The 17952-nt window shown below is 36.5% G+C and overlaps 4 protein-coding genes across 5 annotated transcripts; 3 read left to right on the top strand and 1 right to left on the bottom strand.

The window, feature by feature from the left end:
• On the top strand, positions 46-2883 carry LOC18778239. The gene is made up of 2 exons (XM_020563249.1): positions 46-2289; positions 2416-2883. The coding sequence occupies exons 1-2, from the start codon at positions 1816-1818 to the stop codon at positions 2503-2505; spliced, it is 564 nt and encodes a 187-aa protein (XP_020418838.1). The 5' UTR covers positions 46-1815; the 3' UTR covers positions 2506-2883.
• LOC18780967 (thiosulfate/3-mercaptopyruvate sulfurtransferase 1, mitochondrial) lies at positions 4558-12148 on the top strand. 2 transcript variants are annotated; one of them, XM_020561974.1, is made up of 13 exons: positions 4741-4833; positions 5014-5100; positions 5750-5938; positions 6318-6377; positions 6581-6643; positions 6986-7110; positions 8187-8349; positions 9096-9155; positions 9617-9675; positions 10102-10183; positions 10842-10905; positions 11306-11373; positions 11790-12148. In XM_020561974.1, the coding sequence occupies exons 3-13, from the start codon at positions 5822-5824 to the stop codon at positions 11886-11888; spliced, it is 960 nt and encodes a 319-aa protein (XP_020417563.1). In that variant the 5' UTR covers positions 4741-4833; positions 5014-5100; positions 5750-5821; the 3' UTR covers positions 11889-12148. The 2 variants fall into 2 exon arrangements, with proteins under 2 accessions (XP_007211437.1, XP_020417563.1); XM_007211375.2 differs by lacking the exon at positions 5014-5100 and having other exon boundaries at positions 4558-4833.
• On the bottom strand, positions 12387-13449 carry LOC18780362 (transcription factor bHLH52). Its single transcript, XM_020562215.1, has 2 exons — positions 12733-13449; positions 12387-12614 (listed from the first exon to the last, which is right to left on the bottom strand). Exons 1-2 carry the CDS (start codon positions 13447-13449, stop codon positions 12387-12389), a joined length of 945 nt encoding a protein of 314 aa, XP_020417804.1.
• LOC18779305 (patellin-4) lies at positions 15049-17643 on the top strand. The gene is made up of 5 exons (XM_020562951.1): positions 15049-15256; positions 15299-16767; positions 16905-17035; positions 17120-17261; positions 17383-17643. The coding sequence occupies exons 1-5, from the start codon at positions 15049-15051 to the stop codon at positions 17641-17643; spliced, it is 2211 nt and encodes a 736-aa protein (XP_020418540.1).

Genomic DNA, 17952 nt, shown 5'->3' with positions numbered 1-17952 from the left:
TGGATTGTTTAGGGCCATAATTGTTGGCCCTACATTGTTGGATGCAGAATTTTTCATGAGCGACCCAATGAAACCCTTGTATGTGCAGTAGAGAGAAAATAGTAGAAAAAAAATGTTCATAGTAAAAGAATCATTGAGTCTTAGATGATGTAGTTTGAGCATCAATCACGTTTTGATAAATATCAGTTGGTACCACAGTATCATCGGTTGGACACTGACCCTAATTCCGGGCATTCGACTTTCTTTTTAATTCTAATGTATATGATTTGTTCTCTATGTGAGTTTCTATTTTTTGTTTTCCTGACTTCCCGTTGGATCTGATGGAGAACTCATGTCGCTCTCAAAAATTCAGTAGGCACATAAATCATCTGGAATGCTTATCTTAATGCATCCTTGTAGAAGTAATTTCTGGCATTTGAGGGACCTTTATTGGCGTAGTTTTATGAAATGAGTCTCATATTCCCACATTGCGACGAGCAGTTTTTCTTTAAAGCAAAGTGCTTTTTCTATTTTAGTTTGTTTAGATATTTGTATGAAATCGCAGGAAATTCAGATTCATAGTTCCTTGGACATCATACTTCTAGTCTTGAGGGTCTTGATTAAGATGAATCATGGGACTATAAACAAGGTTCCCTCTCTTCTTTCTCAACTCAACAAGTTGTTTCTGGTTTCGTGTGTCGAAAAGAAGATCCTAGGGTTGATTCAGTGCTTGCTGATTGATACTGGAACTCATAAACTTAGTTCTTGCTGATTTATACTGTAATGTAATGAGTATATTTGTTCCTACTGAACTATAACGTATTGATTTTTTTGTTGTTCTTGTTTTCGTGGTCAAATAACTTAATTAGTATTGGGGATTTAATTCTATGGTGACGATGTGTATGGGCCCAAGCAGTGGTGCCACAGCTAATTACGGTACCACTTGCTTGAAGTTCTCTTCTACATATTCCTTAAACTACAGTTAAGAAATTATTAGAGAATTCCTACTTGGTTTGGTCGCATATAAGTTTTATGTTTTCCTGACAGAAAATAGTTTTATTTTTATTTTTATTGTGGCAGTGGAGAGCCTTTTGTTTTGTTGGGATTGTTTAGAAGTGATAATATTTTTAAAATTACAAATTCCCACTATTTTTTGAAAGCTGCTATTGGAGTGTCAATAACTTTTTTTTTTTTTTTTTGGTCAGAAGAATTTCAATTAGACCAACGGGTCTAGCCCAGTTTCAGTGGAAAGGGTCTTGACTTACAGACCAGTAATCGTAGGTTCGTACTTCCATGATACTTTGATAGTGTGTGTGAGAAAACCCCCTTCTTCAAATATCGCTCGTATAAAAGTTAATAAAAAAAAGAGGAATTTCAATTAGGTTGGTCGGGGATGAATTAATTCCACTAGGTTGGTCAAATAAGTTTCAAGCATTGTCATTGGATGGATATCCATGTTGGGTTCCACTGGTTGGAGGAATGTAAGCAAGTGGACTTAATATTCCATCCTGTACACATTCTTTAGTTTCAAAGCTCACGTCTAAAGCTGGCCAAGAAAAAGTTGACTTCTAAAACAATTAGAATCACAGGAAAACAAAAAATAGTCAGAGGAGAAAAAAATTATTTAACATTGCCAAATCAATCAATGCAGCACTTGTAGATTCATGCTTTGTAGCTAGGTCAATGTGCAAGCTATAAACCCTTGTACATAGGACACTGTTGCATGCATAAATTAAAACACACATGAATAAGAAAATGCCACTAACAATAATGGCATCCTATAAAACCCATAAGCCAACCTAGCTATTGCTTCAAGGGCTCTGTGATTTCTTGATCATGGAGGAACTACACCAGGCAGCTTTAGCATATTACAACAATGGGTCACAAAATCTTCAGCTGCTGGCTGCCAACTTCTTCCGATCCATGGACAGAAATGGCGATGGTCGAGTAAGCAAGTCTGAGTTCATTACATTTCTTCGGCAGAACGGCTATGGTTGGATTAACCCTAGCTTCTTCAACAATCTGGATCGAAACCGTGATGGCGGTCTGGATTTTGAAGAAGTGCTTACATTTTACTACATCATTAAGACCAGGAACTTGTGGTGCGATGGTTGTGGGGTGTGTCTAAAAGGGTTGTATTTTACGTGTGTTGAGTGCTTCGACAGAGCCGCCAACACGTATGATCTATGCTCCCGTTGCTACTCCAGCAGGCGGTTCCGCCACAACCACACCTGCTTCTTGGATAACCATATGCTGCTGAGATCAAAGAGAACGCAACTTAGACAAGCTGGTCCTCCAAACCTGAATTTGGTAACTAAAAATTATTTCTGTATTTATATGCATGGATTGACCTAAACTTTTTCTCTTTTTCATCAATTGTAGTTAAAGATTTTCTTTTGGATACAATTCTGTTAATGAAAACAATCATTGATGCAGGTAATCACTCCAGCACGACAAATTTTCTACCCTCCAGCTACACCTGCTAGGGTATATATATCTTTTCAGTTTTTTTTCTCTTTTGGTTGATCTTTTTATGTATTTATAGAAAAAAGTGTTGCATGATAACAACTTATGTTTACATGATCAGTTGAATTGGTGGTTGTTTGATTATGTTTTGCAGAACAGATTGCGGCAAACATTTCAAGCATTAGAAGCCGCAATTACAGTTGCAAATTTGATAACTTTGTGTACCATTATGTGAATGGATATTGGAAATATAATAAGGGGACAAGCTAGCCAGCGATGACGACAAGAACCTTCACAAGCTTAGCTTGTGGCCCGATCGAAACTTCATTTTTAGTTTCTCAATTGTTTCTTTTTTCTTCCTTTCTGAAATTTGATTTAAAGATTGTTGTATTGTTCCACTTTATTTGTCTTGGATTAAATGAGGAATATATTTGTTGATCTAAAGTTGGATATAATGTTTGAAATTAATTAAAATCCAATGTTAATGTTTTGTTGGTGTTGGAAACAAAGCTTGAATTATTGAATCTTGTTCTAAACAACTGGTAACCTTGATAAAGCTTGAATTTTGCTGATCAATGGTGACGAGGAGATTAAAGCTCCCAAAAGTGCTCAATAAAAAGGAAGGAGTCATATTATGGAGATCGCATTTAAAGACGGCATTGTGTAATGCATATTTAATAGAGGTAGAGTCCACCAATATAATGGCTTTCACCTTTATTAAAGAGGTGATATACAATGTCGTCTATAAATGTGATATCCCTAGTATTTTTCAAAAAGAAGATACTATAGTTATAGCTTCTTTTTTTTAAATAAAAAAAAAAGAGTGAAAAAAGGGAATTCGCATGTGAGTTCACAAGTCATAAATATTCCATACAATTTATAGTAATTTTGTCAGATCTAATTGTCCTGTGGTTTATGTCTATATTTCTTCGTTTAGCACTTTATTACTAACCAAATTATAAAACTTTAAAAAATCAAATATTAAGAATTAAAAGTAAACCACAAGGTGTGGTGCGGTTGACAAACTGTCACTTCTAGCTGGTAAGCTACCTGGTGCCTCAATGACAATAGTTTATGTGCCAATTTGGCATTGCTTATTTGGGGTGATAAGTGATTTTTAAAAAATTTTGAGAAACTCAGCCCGTTTGGTAAACTATGAAAAAATCACTTATTATTAAAAATTGTTGTGAGATAAAGCTATAAGGGAAAACATGTCACACCCCAAACTCGCTTAACTTTGGAGTTCCTATGACTCCGAAGCCAGTGAGCTCCCAAAAGACCTTGTGCTAGATGGAGGCGGGCATGTACATATAAGGCACATAACCCCCTCTCTGTTGGTCGATGTGAGATGTTATAATCCACCCCTCTTAGGGGCCCGACGTCCTCGTTGGCACACTTGCATCACACGACAGAGTAGCTCTGATACCAAATTGTCACATCCCGAGATCGACTCTAGCGTAGTATGATATTATCTGCTTTTGGCCCCTCTTTTTGCCCTTACGGTTTTGTTTCTGGGAACTCATTAGCAACTTCCCAGTATGTCACCCATTTTGGGATTGCTCTAGCCCAAATTCGCTTAACTTTGGAGTTCCCATGACTCCGAAGGCAGTGAACTCCCAAAAGGCCTCGTGATAGATGGAGGCGGGCATGTACATATAAGGCACATCACCCCCTCTCCGTTGGTCGATGTGAGATTTTACAAAGCAGCTAATGAGATGCTTTCATTTTCTGATTATGTATAAATTAGTTTTGAAGAGGCGCTATGTTTAATGATTATGCGGCAATCATTTTCTGATTATACGAGGAATCAATACCAATAACACTTTTAACAAAAAGTTTACCAAACGCCAAACTGCTTTCTCTCACAGCTGATTTCTCTTACAACAAATCTGACAGTGATTATTTTTACAGCACAGCATTGCCAAATTGGCCCTACAACCCTTTAGAAGCACTTTATGATCAGAGGCAAGCCGAACTGCGAGTGGAAATTAAATCACACCCTTCGGGTATGGGACACCTCGTGATATTTACCCCCCAAAAAAAAAGTTGCATATGATTTTTATCATCCAAACAGCCCCTATAATTTTCCGAGGTAGTGACTGTTCTAAAGGATGTATAAAGGTAAATCCTGTCACCATCCCATTGAGCAGCTATAGTTGTAGATAGAGAGATACCAGACTGCTCGACACAACAAACAAAGGCAGACCCTTTGGCTTCTTTCACTGCCACCTGAATTACCTCTTAAAAGCCAAGCCCTCTATTTCTATGGTCTTTGATTGAATGGCTTCATCTCTTTTCACAAGGACTCTCTTGGGTCATCATCGCCTTTTCCACTCTGCTTCACACTCACTCTGTCAAAAGCCCCAAATTTTCTCTTCTCTGTTCAATGTAAATCTCTCTGCGTTATTTCTCAGCAATCTCCCATTCGATTTGTGGGCTTTGTTGGATGATATTCTGAATCCATTTGTGTAAATTTATTATCTTTTGCTTGGTTTATCGGTTTTGATTTTAGTCTTTCTTTGTTCTTGCTCCATATATCAGATTCTTGATGGGTTTTTGTTTTATCAGTGAATTGAGCAGGAAAAATTTGGTTTGGAACGTTTTGTAGTGTTTTCCTGAGAAGGGATTTCTTGTTTGATCACTCAGTGATTTGTGGTAATATTTTAATTTACTATTGTGAAGGTGTTTAGTGTAATTATTATGTACATGGTCTCAGTTCCTGACTCTAAAGGCGTCACTAAGAGTGTAGCAGCTCTGTTGGACTCCAGTAGCCATGAAATAAAAAATAGAGAAAATTTGTTGGAGTCTGCTTGTTTATTTTCTAGATTCCTGTTTTGATTGTCGTTATGAATTAAATTATTGGTCTTGTATCTTAATCAAAATTATGTAAATGCAGAGTTCTTGCGGTGAGTTATTAGCTGTGTGTTTAATTGAAAATCATATAGAGTTTTTAAATATTGGTTGATGTACCCGTCTTTGTCTTACTTTACAAGATAACTTCGATCAGACCATTGAAAATTCTGTATTTTTTTAGGAAAGGGCTTCCTTAAAGATATTTTTTCTGGACTAAGTGTTTGCAGTGAAATTATTGTCTTCCTAGGGTGAAAAGATTACTGCATAATAGGGTTCCTCACTGATAACATCAGTATGGTTTTGCATATCGTAGTCTATTTGATGAAGTTGTTAACTTGATAATTAGGTTCATTTATTCATTTTAAAACGCACTAGTCAGTTTGAGCTACTTATTGAATCTTATCTTGTTTCTCATGCTAAGATCTACATGATGTCTTTTCTGTCAATTCAGAGGGGAATAGAACACTTACGAGCTGACCCTGCCTATACGAAATATAAAGCATCTGGTTGGGTTCCTCGTGCAATGGCTTCATCAGTAGCTGGGGCAAGAGCAGAGTTTACAACACAATCTGTGTCTACAAATGAGCCTGTTGTTTCTGTTGATTGGCTCCATGCTAACCTTAAGGAGCCTGATCTGAAGGTACCTTGTGTTGGCTTGTTTGTACTGTAAATTTTCCCTTCATCCCCCCTTTTCTTCCACTGGAGTGTATGTCGTGAAATAAGTTGAAATTCTTACCATTTAATGCTTGATGCTCAGTGTTCTTTCACCTTCATGGTATGGAATTTGTTTTTTGATCTGATCATGAAATCTGTTGCTATCTAAAAAATGATGTGTTGTCATCCTCATCGTCAATACTTTTTCTTTCTCTATGTTTGTACTAACTATATTCAATGTTTGTTTTGTTCTTATTATATAGAATTGTCTTTTTTACTTGGAGACATTTCTCTTTTCTCTTCTTTATTATATGCATCCTTTTGGTCCTACATGTTGGTAATATTTATTTAGTTATCTACTTCAGGTGTTGGATGCCTCTTGGTACATGCCTGATGAGCAAAGGAATCCAATTCAAGAGTATCAGGTGTTCACTGCGCTTTCTGTTTGCAGAGCAGAAGTCATACTTTATGCTCTAATTGTTTTTTATTGTGGAAAATTGCTGCTACTTTATTTCTCAAAAATACTCCTCAACTCCAATCCTATTCCAAAAATCTTTCATGTTATTTCATGGTGTTTCAGCTTCCTCTCTGGTACAGTTTTGTCAATTTATCCTCTCCATTATGACAGGTTGCTCACATTCCTGGTGCACTTTTCTTTGATGTAGATGGAATATCAGATCGCACTACAAAAGTGAGATGCTTTCTCTTTATTTGTCTTGTCGCCCTTCTCTAAATGACATCTTAGATTTCTTATATTCTATAATAATATATACTAAACACTAGTCTTGTTAGCAGTAAATAATTTATTTCATGCTATTATATGAGTTGACTTAGAAATACATTCTTATTTACATGGCCAATTTCTAAAAAGATTCGGATTGATTAAAGATGTTAATATTAGTCTCATATTGATGTTGTAGGTTTTTAGTTTTGTGTGCCATCATTGCCGGGCATAAACATCACTTTTGTAACTATCTAGCAGTCTCCTGTTGTTTGCCTTTATTTATGATGTAGAAATGATGACTTGTAACAGTTACCGCATATGTTACCATCAGAGGAAGCCTTTGCTGCTGCTGTTTCGGCTCTTGGCATTGAGAACAAAAATGATCTAGTGGTGTATGATGGAAAAGGGATCTTTAGTGCAGCTCGTGTATGGTGGTAAGTTATGGGGTGAATGTGAAAGATTTAGGGCGCATTTGGTATTGTTTAACAAAACAGTTTTCATTTTGGAAAACACGTTTGGCACCATAATCTTAATTTTTATTTATTTATTTAAAGAAACACGGGATACAATTCTGAAATTCAGCTTTAGTTTTAAAAATGTTCCCATTATGTTTTCACTCTTTTGTCCGATACCCTCAGCTACCGCTCTCTCTCCCCTGTTGTGGCTCTTATATGACACCCACTTATCTTGTCCACCCTTCTCTCTAATTCTGATGTAGTACAGCCCGTAGGTGTTAGATTAAGCACTTAAACAATAGAACAGAGAAGAATATAAGAGACCAAGGAGAAGAAATATAGATCGATAAGATGAGATAAAGGGCAGAAACAGTAGAACAAAGAAGAATATCGGAGATTAAGGAGAAGAAATATAGATCGAAGGGATCAGAGAGTTCTAGGGAAAGGTTTACTCAACATTCAAATCTGCATTACATGGGGGTATATATAGCAAACTAAAACCTAGACTTAATAGGATAAAAATCCCTTGCTTAAACAGAAATCCTAACCCAAATAAAAAAGTAAACTTAAAACTAGAAATCTGGAAATCTGGAAAAGTTGAAATCCTACTAGAATTTAGAAAACTAGAGGATCTAGGAAACTAACAAATACATTAGGAAACTAATAAATTTAGGTCCTACGCGTCCTGCATCAAATTCCTTTTTCATTTCTTCAATCACTGTTCCTCTTATCATTGAAAGGAATTGATGAGAAATTAGCATCACAAGGAGAAAAATTGATATAAGTACGATTGGCCTCTCTCACTCTGACCTTGTTTGAGGTACATATCCACTCAAACAAAAAGTTGCATATTATCTACCAGAGACATTCTTGAATTTTCAAATTGCACAGTTCAGTTTCTCATTTTCATCAACAGTTTTTTGAAAATTGTTTTGTAAAATGTTACCAGATGCCCCTTTAAGTTTTAACTCATGTGAACTGTATTAAGAAAATGTGTTTTACGCTTTTATTTATGTAGCATGAACTAATGCTTCATTTCCTTATAATATGAAAAGGATGTTCCGAGTATTTGGCCATGACAGAGTCTGGGTTTTAGATGGAGGCCTACCAAGATGGCGTGCATCTGGATATGATGTTGAATCTAGCGCGTCTGGTGATGCAATTTTAAAAGCTAGTGCTGCCAGTGAGGCAATAGAGAAAGTATACAAGGGACAAGCAGTAAGTTCACAATTTGTATACTGAGTCTCTGACATCAGTTATTTTTTGACACAGGCATTTTTGGACTCTCTGATCCAAAAGCAATTAACATATGGTTGTGGTTCTTTCTGTTTTTATTTATTTTTATTTTATTATTATTATTATTAGTTTTTATTTTTGAATGTTTGATATCTGATGTTTTGGAACTCGTTGTATTAATGATTAAAAGTATTATGGAAGCTTAAACCATGTGCACTTTTCTTGACAAGATAAATTTCTAAACTCTTAGGTTCTCTCCTTCTCACTCCATCAGTTCTTTAGTTTCTGTTTGTTGTCTATTTTCTCTATACTTAAGTAGACATATTTTATTGGAGCATGGATCAAAGTGGAAGAAATGCTAGCAATTTTTTGTAGTCCTTTGTCATTTTGTTTTGTGATGTTAGTGTGTTCATTGTAGCTTTTGGGATCAATAACTGCTCTTGACATCTAGAAAATTTGTAGTTGTAAAATTATTATTGTTTGCTAGTGACAGAAGTAAAGAAATTTGGGAGTTTGATGACAATGATGAGGGGGTTGAGCCGTTGAAGGTTGGCCTAGAGTTCAAAACTTTATTTTTCCTTTTTTCTTTTTTTGGGAGGTGGGGTGTCGGTCCTCGCAGTTGCGTGTCCATTAAATTGACTTTATCTCATGTTCCAGTTTTTTTTATTTAACCTGTGATACTTTTCAAGTCTTGTTGTGATCATTTCGGGAAATGCAACATTCTGCAGGTTGGGCCAACTACATTTCAGACTAAGTTTCAGCCACATCTTGTCTGGACTATTGATCAGGTTTGGTTTGTTTATCTTGACTAACTACGAAAGGTGTGTGTCTCAAATTAATCCCGGAAATTGGTGGCAAGTACGTCTGTTTTTTCAAGCAGATATTTTAGTTGATGGATTTTTGTTCTTGATCAAATCCTCGCTTCCTTAACTTTGGGGGTGTAATAAGGATTGGATGTTTGGACATCCGTACCAATTGCCTAAAACAATTAAAAAGTTGTAGACTTGCTTTTCCACATTTTTGGTTTTCCTTCGTTCCAATGGCTGGGCTCCTAGAAGCCCCTCCCTGTCGTTTGCTTTCCAGACCTTGAAGGACATAAAGGTGTAAATGTAACCAAGTGATTGATGTGAGAGTCAACAATTGCAAGCAAGCACTGTAAATAAGTGTGTTTGTTTTGCTATGCTTTAAAGAAAATACAAAATCTATTTCCAATTCATCCTGGTTTTATATTTCCTACTGTATTTTTCAGGTTAGAAAAAATGTTGAAGAAAGAACTCATGAACATATAGATGCCCGATCAAAGGCCAGGTATTCTTTATACTAAAGCAATTGCATGTGCTTCATGTGCTCAAGTTTGACATTTTTAGCCAGTCTTCAGCATATAAGTTTTGTTTCCTGGGTAATTATGTGAAGCTTGAGTAAATCTTGGTCTGCTATTTTCCCCATAGTTGTGTGAATCACCAGCTGGATGCATCATGTAATAATTGGTTGGAATTCCTAATCTTGATTGAAATAATATAACAGTAGGTTGAGCACCCTTACTTTTTCTCTGTTTCTATCCCTTATGCAAAGTAAATTATGCAGTTATATGGAGACATTTTGGATTGATTTCTATTTTGATGTGGGTATTTTTTAATAATTATTGTGTGGGCTTTGAAGGTTTATTATCTTATCTGGCTTCATATCCATAAAGTTTGGTTTTACATCAACAATCTTGGATTTGATGTCTTGCAGGTTTGATGGAACTGCATTGGAGCCCCGGAAAGGGATAAGAAGTGGTCATGTACCTGGAAGCAAGTGTGTTCCTTTTCCTCAGGTAATTGATCAAATGCTTGTGTTTGAACTCTTATAGTGGTGATTTAATGATGCATCCCTAGGATTTGTAATGATTCAATCAATGAGTGTCTGAAGAACTTGAGGCGAATACATAATGGATGGTGGAGGATTTTTTGTATGTTTTTAGTTTTAACTATAATCGTCTCATTCCTTAGATCTGAGTTAACATTCATTTATAAACGTTTTCAGTAATTCAGAAACTAAAAGGGTTTTCTGAATATATATATATATATATATATATATTTGTAATTGATGGTTAGCTATCTGAAATAATGAACAAAAAATTGTGTACTTCGTCATTTTGACATTTTCAGAACTTGATGCAGGCGATCTATACCAACTGTTAAAACTACAATATTTTTGGAGTCTGGTTATGAGCATGATCGTAGTCTGATTGTTTTAAAATTTGAGTGAAGTATATGATTAACCATTCTCCATTGTTTAAAATCGGAAGCTAGCCTAAATGTCTCAATTCTGTTGCATCAAAACTTTCTTTGCAATGTCGGCAATTTCCACGCCCCTTTCCCTAATAATCTGTTTCTTAATTTTTTTTGAAATTGCAATAAAATTGTGTTGATTTCTGTTAAAGAGCTATGCTGCATAACTGTTGATTAACAAATGTGTTTGTTTCTTTACAGTTGTTGGATTCTTCAGTGACACTCTTACCAGCAGATAAGTTGAAAAACAGATTTGATGAAGCAGGTAAGAATTATTTTTTGTTTTTATTATGATTTCCCATTAAAAATCTCAAAAACTTTAGTACATTTCTACTTAGTTCTATAAGCCATTGTACCTGATCATTCTTGTTATAGGATTAATCCATTTTTGCTGTTTACAGTGAGGTTTTGGATAAATGTAATAAGAAAACAAATAGATAGTAAGTACTTCCCGATTCCCATTCTAGAACCTATTTTTACACCAAGACATAATATAATGATCAACAAAAGTCAAGGTTTCCTTCCCCCCGCCCGCCTCTTACATATATACTGTTTTTTATTTTCTTTCAGAAATTGTGGATTATATTTCTGTAGTAGCATATTGTAATTGGTCACAAGGTATCTGAATAACATTAGTTATTAATGATCCTAACCTCATGCTGCAGGCATCTCTTTGGAAAGCCCTATTGTTACTTCATGTGGGACTGGTGTAACTGCTTGCATTCTTGCACTGGTAATTATCTCTCTCCAGAAGTACACACAAAGACATATATGTGCGGGTGTGTGAGTATTTATATGTTAGTAAGATGAAAAGGACATAATTGTAAATTGTCTGATGTTAGATTTCAGGATAAAAAAACAGTAAAAAATGTGTGTTTTAAATCATGACTAATGTGAATGTTTTAATCTTGGATCAAGATTAATCCCTTATACTAGTCCTTTGAATGAAAGGATAGGCTTTGTGATTTTTTGGGTTTGGTGCTACACATTTCTGATTTTCTTAGACACAATAAAGCTAGAGAGATGCAGATTGGTAGCATATGGCTGTAGCATCCATGCTGCTATAATGCTAAGCCTGTATTCATGAATTTTTGTTTTAAAAAAATTCGGAACTCTTTTGTTCACACATATTCATGTGGTCTCATCCAGGGTCTTCATCGACTTGGTAAGCCTGAAGTAGCAGTCTATGATGGATCTTGGACTGAATGGGGAGCGCAGTCCGACACACCCATCGACACTTCTTCGTAAAGTGTTTAAATCCAGTGGTATTGCTGGAAGCTTGTTGGCACCATGAGCAACCTCGGGTTTGCCTAGTTGCTTACTCATATTATGACAAAAGAGGTTGTATCTAAGTTTTAAAAAATCTTGTTACAAGTCATGTTATTGAATACCAACCTGTGTTTTCGTTGTTAAAAATCGCAACCTCTACGCCCCTCCCCTGTTTGAATCCTGTTGAGGATCTTATGTGGCACATGAATCAAAGCAGCAGATTGGAAGAGGTTTAAGGCTTTCTGTGTTTTATTATTGATCCATGATAAAATAAATTAAGCAGGGAATAAATTGACACGCTTTGCTGATAAACAACGTGTTTTTTAGTAAATGTTTTCCGAGGATGTTATAGAAGAGAAACTAAACCACCGCATTTTCAAGTCAAATGAAAAGAATCTTACATACAAGAGCACTGAAGCGAAAATAAAAAAATGCGATCCTGAAGAGAAATTAGATTTACATGAAAATAAAATCTTGTCAACCACTAGATGTGAGCAGCTGGTGGAGATTGTTGGAGAGCGAAGGTTTTGATTGAGCATCAAAGTGTTTTGCTAATATCTCCACAAACTTCTCCGGAACCAAGCAATTGTTCTTCAAATATAGCTTCTCTTGAATAATAGGAAATGCAACTACTTGCAGCTCTTCAGCAGGAGGAGCTCCCTTCAATTCCTGCATGTATAACAAAAGAGGATTGGCATAAAAACCCTACAAAAATAGAATGAGAAAAAGTAAAAACAAAGAGAATTAGACAGAAAAAACCATCAAATATTTTTTATTTTTTCAATGGCGGAAGTAAAATTTAGAGGGAAACTGAGCAAAATACCTGAAATGACCCCATGAATTCAAGAATGCCAACTTGAGCCCGCAAGTACTTGACAAAGTTGTAAGCAGCAGTGAGCATCTCAGCTGTGTTCATCTTGCTTCCTCCAGGAACAAGCTTCCCTAGCTCTTGAGTCTTCTCTGTGATCTTCCTCCTCCTTTCTCTAGCCGCAATACTCTGCGCAGATACGCATTTTTCTTCCACTTTCTTCTTAGCAGTAAAACCAATCTCATAGTCATTAACTTTTGACTTGTTGCTATCAGTGACTGTCTCCTCCAGATGCTGATTAAATGTAAGCAATGGAGTAGCAAAGACCCCTGGTGCCGGAAGCAACTCGGGCAAGGGACAAGAATCTGGAGGAAACGCATCATAGAAAGTTGCGGGTGTGAACTCCGGGTAAACGAAATCTTGGAAGCATTTTTGACGTTTCGGGTACGGGTGCGAATAGAAATCAAGTTGTGGAAACATGTCTGGGGTAGTGAGATGTGGAAGAAAAAGATGATCATCACTGGTAGTGTCAAGATGATAGTTTTCGAGGTTGACAAGATTGTAGGGGTCATGGCATGGATGATCATCAAGAAATAAGTTGTTGGGAAGGATGGAACGATTGTAATCTAGTTGGTAATATTTGAGAAGCTCTTCTGCTGCTAATAGCTCTGCTTCTATATTTGGCTGGAAAAAGTTCGTCATCACTGAGCCAAAAGACTGAGGTGGTACCATTTCCGGGTTCGAAAATGAACTCAAGGCCATGGAATGTGTGTGCTAAATTAAAACCTGAAAATAATAGAACTTGTAAGAAAACAAAGATTATAGAGAATGAACAGCTAGCACAAAATAAAATAGACATGCATGCGAAAAAAGATGTGTTAAAGTTCATGTACAAGCTACGGCAAAGTAGGCTAGATTCTTGAAAAGATTTAAAGTAAACTAGCTAGAAATGTGTGTGTGTGTGTGTGTGTGTGTGTGTGTGTGTGTGAGAGAGAGAGAGAGAGAGAGAGAGAGAGTACCTGATAAGATGCTGTACAAGAGAAGACAGAAGCAGACCTAAATAAGACCTGAAATTAAATTGATTAATAATAATTAATTAACTGCAAAACTTACAATAACCGACCTAATCCTGACTGCATGGCTTGCGGGAGTAAAAGAGAGAGAGAGGGTTTGTGGGTTGAGAAAAATGGGGGAGTTGAGGTTTGGAACGGTTATTACCAAATAACAACCCGCGGGAAAATCTCTAGGGTTTTGAGCTTATCTATAACTGTAACTAAAAACCGCTATACATATGGCCAGCTTGGTGTGGCTGCAAGTCTGCATGCCCCCTCTTAATTAAACTCCTAGATTTTACTTTTTTATTTTTCCTATATCTTTGACTTGTTTAAGTTATTTATGCGTGCAAGGAAACATATGAAAAATCACATTTTTAGACCTTATATTAGTCGATTGCATATTGTTAGCAATTGATTTGTAAATTATGACCAATATTTAATCAAGACATCAACCCTTACATTACATATCACATGGTTGGTTGGTTATTGTGGTATAAAAATATATGGTCTCTCTAGCATTACTTAGAAACATGTATATATACCTTTGAGTCAAAACCTGAAAAAATGATTAATGAATAATGAGAGAGCGCGAGTGATGACCGATATTTGGTACGACAAACTTGTTAATTTCTTTTTGTTTTTTAGATTCATTGATTAATTAATATCAGAATTTGTGAATCTTTGTAGAAGTAGAGGCTTTTCCCCCTTTGTTTTCCTAGAAGAATTTATCTTACAATACGTCATCTATATTTGTAATAAGCCACAACTGTTCCTCAATAAAAAAATCCAAACCAAACAAATGAAATTTTTTTTACTAACTATAAAACGTCACTACACGAATAGGATTTTTGGATTTGGAGGCCAAATTGTAGAACGTAATTATAAATGGATTTATGATCTTAAATTAGGTGGAAGGTGCAACACTAACATTGATTATGAAATTTTCTGTATGATATCTTCTTTTTTTTTTAAAGCTTGGCTTTGGCTCCGCCTCAAATATTGCTCTCTCACTAGATAATTTGACATGTTTGTCTAAGGTTAATCTAACAACGTTACTTTTGCTCCAAGAAATTTCAAACCCTCGTTTGGAACCGTTTCACTTACCACCAAATATAGAAGCAGAGAAAACAGGGGAGAAAAACAGGGTATGATTGTAAGGTCTTGGTTCATCTTCTCTAGATTAATGCTTTCTCTATTATATTTTATTTTCATCTTTTGAATTCTACATGAAAATCTCAAACCGAAAACTCTAAATTCAATCTGGTTAAGTTCAACCATGGCAACAGGAGAGAAGTCAGAAGCTCCCCATAAGGAGAATAAAGTCACCCATTCTGAGGAAGAAGAGAAGAAACCATCCAAGGATATCCAAGACAAAGGGAGTGAAGCAAAGGAGGTGGAAAATGCAGCAGAAATTGGTGAACCGAAAAAGAATGAGGCTGTGTTTGAAGATGTAATTTTGGAGGAGGAGAAGAAGAAGAATGAAGGTGAAACAAAGGTGATTGTGGTGGCGGATAAGAAAAAAGAAGCTGAAATAGAGAACAAGAATAACGAGGTTGAAAAAGGCAGTATCTCCGAATCAGCTGAAGTTGAGAAAAGTTCAGCCATGGAAAAAGTAGTTCCTCATTCTGATGAACAAGAGAAAAATCTATCCAAGGATGTCCAAGACAGGGGTATTGAAACAAAGGATGGGAAAAATGCAGGGGAAGCTGGTGAACCTAAAAAAGATGAGGGTGTAATTGGAAAGATGTTGGTGGAGGAGAAGAAGGAGACTGATGCTGACACAAGGGATGTTGTGGCGGAGGATAAGAGAAAAGAAGGTGAAGCGGAGGAGGCGGTTTTGGAAGAGAAGAAGAACAATGATCAGGTTGAAAGAGGGGATGCTTCTTCAGAATCTACTATAATTGAGAAAAATTCATCATTCAGGGAAAAAAGCAACTTCCTCTATGACTTGAAAGAGCATGAGAAAAGGGCTTTGGTGGAGCTGAGATCAAAGGTTGAAAACGCAATACTCGGGAACAAGTTGTTTAAGGGAAACAAGAATCGAGTAGTAGGGAATGAGAAGGAAAAGATATTGGAGAAGGAAGGTGGAGAAAATGGGAGGAAAGGAGAAGAAAACGGTGTGAAAGAAGCTGTGAAAGAGAAAGAAACTTCCAAGAAGGTAGAAGAAATTGAAGAAAAAGAAAAGACATTAGAGAAGGAAGGTGGAGAGAAGGAGAAAACAAATGAAGGGAAGGGAGAAGAAAATTTTGTGAAAGAAATTGAGAAAGAGAAGGAAAGCTCAAAGAAAGTAGAAGAGATCGAAGTTGCAAAAGCATTGGTAGAAGAAAAGTTGGTAGTGAAAGAAGAGAAAGAAGAAGATAGTAAAGAGAATAAACCTTCCAAACAAGAAGATGAGGAAAAGGATAAAAAGGCTGAAGAAGGCCAAAAAGAGAAGAACAATGTGGCTACTAATCAGGAACGAAAGGTTGACGTCATAGATGAGGATATTGCAATTTGGAGGGTACCCTTATTGCCTAGTAAAGGGGATAGTGCCACTGATGTCATACTATTGAAGTTCTTGACGGCTAGGGATTTCGAAGTCAACGATGCTTTCGAGATGTTGAGGAATACACTCCAGTGGAGGAAGGACAACAATGTCGATTCGATCTTGGATGAGGACTTCGGTGATGATCTTGGTTCCATAGAGCATATGGATGGTGCCAGTCGTGAAGGGCATCCGGTTTGTTACAGCAACTTTAAGCTGCTTGGGAATGAAGAGGTATACAACAAGATGCTGGGGAATGAAGAGAGCCGTGAAATGTTTATAAGGAGGAGGGTTCAACTAATGGAGAAAGCGATTCAGAAGCTTGACTTTAAGCCTGGTGGGGTGTCCTCCATACTCTTAGTACATGATCTCAAGGACATGCCTGGCCCCTCTAAGAAGGAGCTTCGGCTTGCTACAAAGCAGGTCGTCGGGCTACTTCAGGACAACTATCCTGAATTTGTTGCAAGAAATGTAAGAGTTTTTCCATCCATATATAACCTTTTTATTCGTGACACTCTTGAGATTCCGCATTAAATTCCATGCATCTTCAAACTTTTCATGCCATGACTTGTACTGCAATTGATGGAAAACTTTATTTTCCTGTGTAGATCTTCATCAATGTTCCTTTCTGGTACTATGCCTACAGCGCTAGCACTCTCCTATTACCTTTCTTAACTCCAAGAACCAATAGCAAATTTGTCTTCGCTCGCCCTTCCAGGGTCACGGACAATTTGCTCAAGTAATGTTCCTTCAATGTCAGTAATTGGTGGCTAATTGGTCAACTGGAAAGTTCTTAACCAAACTTGAACCTTCTTCATTGCAGGTTCATAGCTGCAGAGGAACTACCGGTCCATTATGGCGGGCTTAAGCGGGAAAATGATCCTGAATTCTCTACTGAAGATGCTGCCTCAGAGATTGTTGTCAATCAGTCATCATCAGAAAGTATTCAACTCCCAGTACCAGAGGTATGTGCACTCAAAAGGGTTATTATATTTCACTTCATATTCTTTTGATCTTTTTAATTGAGTCTTGTGAATTCATTAGAATGACAACTATATCAATGTGTTAATGTTGTATGTTAAACAGGTAGGAACAACTTTAATCTGGGAAGTGATTGTGTTGGGTTGGGAAGTGAACTACAAGGAAGAATTTTTTCCAACTGATGAAGGATCATATGGCATTATTGTTCAAAAGGACAGGAGGATTGGTGGGCAACAGGGTTCTCTCCGAAACTCTTTTACGAACAAAGAACCTGGAAACGTTGTGTTCACAGTTGAGAATGGATCGTTGATCAAGAAGAAGCGTGTTTGTTACCGGTACAAGATCAAGAATACTTCTTCCTCTTGAAAAATCACAGGAGTTATTTAATAAAAATGGCATCACCATCCTTTGTAATTGTGTACAGAGTTTTACATAGCTAGTGAAACATTCAAAATTTTATTTTCACAATGACAATGCCATTTGTGACATACCAGACATGACATTTTTATTTCCACACATTCGTATGAACTATACTATGCAGATACTCACAAAACTTTATTGCCAGAATTAAAAATTCCCTGTGCACAGCGCCACCATTTTTGTGAATCTTGAAGTTATGTTCTACGGCATGTCAATTCTTGACTCCTACTCTAGAATCATGCTGAGAGATGAACA

This window comes from Prunus persica, chromosome G4, assembly GCF_000346465.2.
Source record: "Prunus persica cultivar Lovell chromosome G4, Prunus_persica_NCBIv2, whole genome shotgun sequence".
In the NCBI taxonomy this organism is placed as follows: Eukaryota; Viridiplantae; Streptophyta; class Magnoliopsida; order Rosales; family Rosaceae; genus Prunus; species Prunus persica.
Note: the sequence above shows the minus strand (reverse complement) of the source record. Positions and strands in the feature narration are given on the sequence as shown.

Excerpts from the sequence above, each read along its gene's own strand:
- LOC18778239 (XM_020563249.1), top strand. The coding sequence starts at position 1,816 with ATGGAGGAACTACACCAGGCAGCTTTAGCATATTACAACAATGGGTCA. Across the intron at positions 2,290-2,415 it reads GTCCTCCAAACCTGAATTTG|GTAATCACTCCAGCACGACA; the intron begins GTAACTAAAAAT and ends TCATTGATGCAG.
- LOC18780362 (XM_020562215.1), bottom strand. The coding sequence starts at position 13,449 with ATGGTACCACCTCAGTCTTTTGGCTCAGTGATGACGAACTTTTTCCAG. Across the intron at positions 12,615-12,732 it reads AATTCATGGGGTCATTTCAG|GGTTTTTATGCCAATCCTCT; the intron begins GTATTTTGCTCA and ends CTATTTTTGTAG.
- LOC18780967 (XM_007211375.2), top strand. The coding sequence starts at position 4,726 with ATGGCTTCATCTCTTTTCACAAGGACTCTCTTGGGTCATCATCGCCTT. Across the intron at positions 10,906-11,305 it reads AAACAGATTTGATGAAGCAG|GCATCTCTTTGGAAAGCCCT; the intron begins GTAAGAATTATT and ends CTCATGCTGCAG. Across the intron at positions 11,374-11,789 it reads CTGCTTGCATTCTTGCACTG|GGTCTTCATCGACTTGGTAA; the intron begins GTAATTATCTCT and ends GGTCTCATCCAG.
- LOC18779305 (XM_020562951.1), top strand. The coding sequence starts at position 15,049 with ATGGCAACAGGAGAGAAGTCAGAAGCTCCCCATAAGGAGAATAAAGTC. Across the intron at positions 17,036-17,119 it reads GTCACGGACAATTTGCTCAA|GTTCATAGCTGCAGAGGAAC; the intron begins GTAATGTTCCTT and ends TCTTCATTGCAG. Across the intron at positions 17,262-17,382 it reads TTCAACTCCCAGTACCAGAG|GTAGGAACAACTTTAATCTG; the intron begins GTATGTGCACTC and ends TATGTTAAACAG.